The sequence below is a fragment of the Notolepis coatsorum genome (assembly GCF_963971535.1).
Source record: "Notolepis coatsorum genome assembly, chromosome: 4".
Lineage (NCBI taxonomy): Eukaryota > Metazoa > Chordata > Actinopteri > Aulopiformes > Paralepididae > Notolepis > Notolepis coatsorum.
This window is the reverse complement of record NC_140168.1, coordinates 27,119,454-27,124,453: the sequence shown is the minus strand read 5'-3', so window position 1 is coordinate 27,124,453 and position 5,000 is coordinate 27,119,454. Positions and strand designations below refer to the sequence as shown.

At 43.3% G+C, this 5,000-nt stretch overlaps 1 protein-coding gene across 1 annotated transcript in view; it reads right to left on the bottom strand.

Moving 5' to 3' along the window:
- The window catches only part of fam135b (family with sequence similarity 135 member B), a gene marked incomplete at both ends in the record, with an annotated part of 93,369 nt that overhangs the window by 61,599 nt on the left and 26,770 nt on the right, over positions 1–5,000 (bottom strand). Inside the window, 3 exon segments of the mRNA XM_084311888.1 lie at positions 2,061–2,126; positions 2,463–2,581; positions 3,125–3,320. Of these exon segments, the coding sequence (XP_084168014.1) occupies positions 2,061–2,126; positions 2,463–2,581; positions 3,125–3,320 (381 nt within the window).

The window sequence follows — 5,000 nt, the reverse complement described above, 5'->3', positions numbered from 1 at the left end:
TCACGAATATGTGCATAATCTTGTGTAATTTTTGCAATTGTACATATCTAATTTACATGATTAGACGCATTATGGTAAACTATATATTACCAGCTATACGTTAATATAATTAACCAAGTTCACATTGACTGTGAGATGGAGAATTGATTAGACAGGAAGTTAAGAGCGGAACCATGTAGTTCAGGTGATGCGCCAGGTCCCACTAGGTGACGGTTTCCGCCCTCTCACGCCAGAGGAGTCTTGGAGTAAAACTGAGGAACACGTGTCTTCATTCCTCTTGATCATATCCTATACTTTCAGGTCAGTACACTGTGAAAAGTACCGAAAACACTATCATTTAGGAAGTATAATGTTAGGTGATATGAGTAACAAGAATTGTGAAATGAGCTGAATGCTAAGGAGACACCATTTTGTGAAGTTTTAATAAAAGCAAATGATTCAAGGAAAGGAATATTTCCCATGAAGTTTAAGAGCAGTCTTAAACTACCCCAAGTAGGTTATGGTAAAAGTAGGTTTGACCTTGGTGTCTTCTGAACTATGGGCATTGGTGACACGTGACGACCTGTTGTTTCAATAGCACATTGTAATTAAGCATTACATCACGCGCAGGAGTGGTTTGTGACCAATAAACCATGCCTAGGGGTGGTCGTTAGGCCCGAGGCGCAGCCGAGGGTCGTTAGACCCCCCTAGGCATGGTTTATTGGTCACAAATCACGACTACAAGTGGTGTAAAGCTTTTATACAACTGCCAGATTCATCCAACCTTATTTCTATACAATAAACACACATTAATCGAAGATTTATTGAAAAAACCATCCGCCAGAAAAAGTAGTTCCCACAACTACAAAAAAGACAAGTTGCCTCCATGTGGAAGCAGCTTGAAGTGCATCCAACCAAACTAACACATCCAACTGTGTATTATTGGAATGATTGAGAGAAGTTGCCTCATGTGGAAGCAGCTTGAAGTGCATCCAACCAACTAACACATCCAACTGTGTATTATTGGAATGATTGATTGAAAATTTTATTACCAGATGCAGAATGGGTACAATACAGTACGGCTCAATACACACAATTGTTAAGGGAATGCAGACCTACTTTCCATAGAACTTCATTCTTAGATGCTTCTATATAAAGTAGGTAAAACAAATTAAAACGTTTTCTTTGCCCTATAGGAAAAAAAACGGTTTCTTCGCCCTATTTTTTTATTTATTTCTTTTAGCCTAAACTTAACCAGTTGGAAACCAGGGGTACAGTAATAAAATTAGCAATCAACCAATCAATCAATTCAATAGACCATGCTCACTTAAAACAGCGCTGCTTCTCTCTCAGTCTGACTCCCCCGCTGTTGCAGACAGGAGTGTGTGTGTGTGTGTGTGTGTGTGTGTGTGTGTGTGTGTGTGTGCGTGTGTGTGTGTGTGTGTGTCACAGTGTGTGTGTGTGTGTGTGTATGTGTGTGTGTGTGTGTGTGTGTGTGTGTGTGTGTGTGTGTGTATGTGTGTGTGTGTGTGTTTGTGGGTACGCCAGCGTCGGACAGTGTGAGAGAGAACGCTGCAGTCAGTAGAAAGTAGGAAGGAAGAAATTTAAATCAATCAATTAATCAATCAATCAATCCGCGATTTTTCTTTTGTTCTAGATTGACTCAAGACCCATCAATTACATCATCCAACATTGTTTAAAGGACTAACACATTCCCCTTGACAGAATCGCTTCATATTTAGTCGTTATGGTGCTTTCAACATAACCATTTGTTGTCCGCGATCTTGTTTTCTCCCGGAGTGAGCCGGGGAGTGATATGTGATTCGGTTGTGGGCGGGTCCTGAGCCCAGGACCGTGGATTGTTGCCAATAAAGACGTGTAAATGGCCAATCAGAATCGAGAAATTTGCATGCCGTTGTATAATAGTATTTAAATTACTGTTCAACTTAACTTAAACCCTTTTGCTCTTTGGGGAGCATAGGTGGTCATTCATAAAATCTCTCCAGCTGGTTCGGTGTTGGGCGATTTTCTCTGCTTCCTTCCATGATGTTCTTTTTTTCTTGAGATCCGCCTCAACAGACCTTCTCCAGCTGTTTCTGGGTCTTCCTGGCTTTCTCTTCCCCTGTGGGTTCCAGGTTAAGGCCTGCCTGGTTGTGTTGGAGGATGGTTTTCTCAGGGTGTGTCCAATCCAGCCCCATTTCCTGCGTTTGATTAGGGTTTCAAGTGGTTCTTGATGAGTGGTTTGCCAGAGCTGTTCGTTTGTGATGGTGTTTGGCCAGTAGATTCCCAGGATGTGTCGTAACTCGTAAACATCTGTTTATGAAGGTTTGCAGTTTGTTTGAGGTTGCTTTTGTGGTTCTCCATGTTTCTGCTCCATATAATAGAACTGATTTGACATTGGTGTTGAAGATGCAGAGTTTGGTCTTTGTGGAGATGTGGTTTGAATTCCATGTTTGCTTCAGTATTCAAAATGCTGTTCTTGCCTTCCCTATTCTTGCTTTGATGTCTTTGTCGCTGCCTCCGTCCTTCCCCACGATGCTTCCCAGGTATGTGAAGGTGTCCACCTCGTCCAGTGCTTCTCCGTCCAGTTGTACGGCCTCTTCTAAATTGTGTTTCATCTTCATCTCCTTTGTTTTTGCTTTATTGATGTGTAGTCCTGTGGTAGCTGCAATTGTGGCAAGTTTTGTGAGTTTGGTCTGCATTTGTGTTTGTGTGTGTGAGAGGAGGACTATGTCGTCGTCGAAGTCCAAATCCTCTAATTGAGACCACATTGTCCACTGAATGCCCAGATTTTGTTCGGCTGTGGTTTGTTTCATGATCCAGTCGACTGCCAGAAGAAAGAGGAAAGGGGACAGTAGGCAGCCCTGTCTGACTCCTGTCTCTACTGTAAAGCTGTCTGTGAGCTGGCCGTTGTGTATTACTCTGCAGGATGATTGTAGGTACAGCTGTTGGATGATGGTTATGAACTTCGTTGGGATACCATAATGTGCCATGAGTTTCCATATAGTGTCTCTGTCTAGACTGTCGAATGCTTTGTGGAAGTCGATGAATGTGAGGTGGAGAGATGTGTTCCATTCCAGGGTCTGTTCTATGATAATGCGGAGGGTGGCAATGTGATCTGTACATGATCTGTCCTGTCGGAAACCTGCTTGTTCTTCTCGGAATTCTTTGTCCACTTCTTTGGACAGTCTTTCCAGGATGATCCTGCTCAAAATCTTCCCTGGCACAGATGTGAGCATGATGCCCCTGTAGTTATTACAGTCCTTCAGGTTGCCTTTTTTGGGGAGCTTCACCAGGTATCCCTCTGCCCAGTCGCTTGGCACCTTTTCTTCATACCAGATCTGTCCAAAGAGTTTGTGGAGTAGTGTTGTTGCCATTTCTGGGTCTGCTTTTATGGCCTCTGGGGGTATTCCGTCAGGTCCTGGTGCTTTATTGTTTTTTCAGTTTTTGAATGGCCTTTTTTATTTCTTGTTTATTGGGCTTGTTGGTAATTGACCGGTAGGGAGTGTACCGCTGGATGGATGTTGGCTAGCGCTGTCGGTTTGGGTCTGTTCAGTATGTCTCTGAAATGTTCTGCCCATCTCTTCAGCTGAGCCTCTTGCTTTGTGAGTGTTTTTTCCTTCTTTGTCTAATATTGGTCTGTCCGGAGTTTTGCGTTTATTAGCCAGTTTCCTTGTGATGTCGTAGAGTTCCTTCTGCTGCTTCTTCTGCTTGAGTTGCCAGGTTGTTGATGAATTGTTTTTTTTGTCGTTCTTGATGCTCCTTTTTACCCGCTTGTCTGCCGTGGGTGTATTCTTGTTGTGCTTTTACTTTTGCAGCTCTTGTGCGACTATTGTTGAGAGTGTCTTTGGCTTGTTTGCGAGTCTGAATTTTCTGTAGTGTTTTCTCCTGTCATCCACTCCTTGTGGTGCCTTGTCTTCCTCCCACATGTGTCCTCACATGTCTCCGTCCATGCCCTCTTCATGTTCTGCCAACGTTCATCGATGGATTGATGTTCTTCCAGTTGGCTCAGGGGGTGGAACCGGTTTGAGAGGCTGATTTTAAATTTCTCTCTGGTGTTCTGATCTTGGAGGAGGCTGACATTGTACCTTGTACTGACTTTTTTTGCAGTGTTGGTGAATTTCTTGAGTTTTAACCGGAGAGTTCCTATCAGGAGGTGGTGATCTGTAGCGGCATCGGCTCCTCTTTTCACTCTGACGTCTTGGAGGGATCTCCTGAATTTCTGTCTGATGCATATATGGTCAATCTGGTTTCTCTGTTTTGTGGTCCGGTGAAATCCATGTGGCTTTATGAACTCTTTTGTGCGGAAAGACGCTGCCTCCTATGACCAGGTTATGGAATGGGCAGAAGTCTGTGAATTGTTCACCATTGTTGTTCATTTCCCCTAGACCATGTTTGCCCATTATTTGCTCTTTTCCTGTGTTGTCTTGTCCTATTCTTGCGTTGAAGTCTCCTGTCAGGATGATGAATGTCTTTCTTTTTCTGCTGGTTGATGACTTGCTGTAGTATATCGTAGAAATTATCTTTTGCTTGCTGTTCTGCCTCGTTAGTGGGTGCGTAGCATTGTATGATTGTGATTTTTTTGCTTTTGGTGAAAAATCTAGCTGTGATGATGCGTGCATTTATTGCCTCCCACTCCATGAGGGACCTAGCTGCTTCTCTTGAGAGCATGAGTCCTACTCCTTCTGTGTGTGGGGCATTGTCTTGCTCATGACCTGAGTATATTATTGTTTCTCCACTTGAAAGTTGTGCTTTTCCTGATTGAGTCCATCTTGTTTCACTGAGTCCTATTAAAGAAAGGTTGTACTGTTTCATTTCCGACGCTATCTGGGCGGCTTTACCGGTTTGGTACATTGTTCGAATGTTCCAGGAGCCGATCTTTGTAATGTGTTTAGTTGTGAGAAGGGGAACTCTCTTTCGGCTTGAGTTGTCCAGCACCATACTTGTCTGGGGAGAGACACCTTCCACGTCCAAACTTCGCTGTGTATATTTCCATGAATGTTTCTGTAATCATTTTGTTC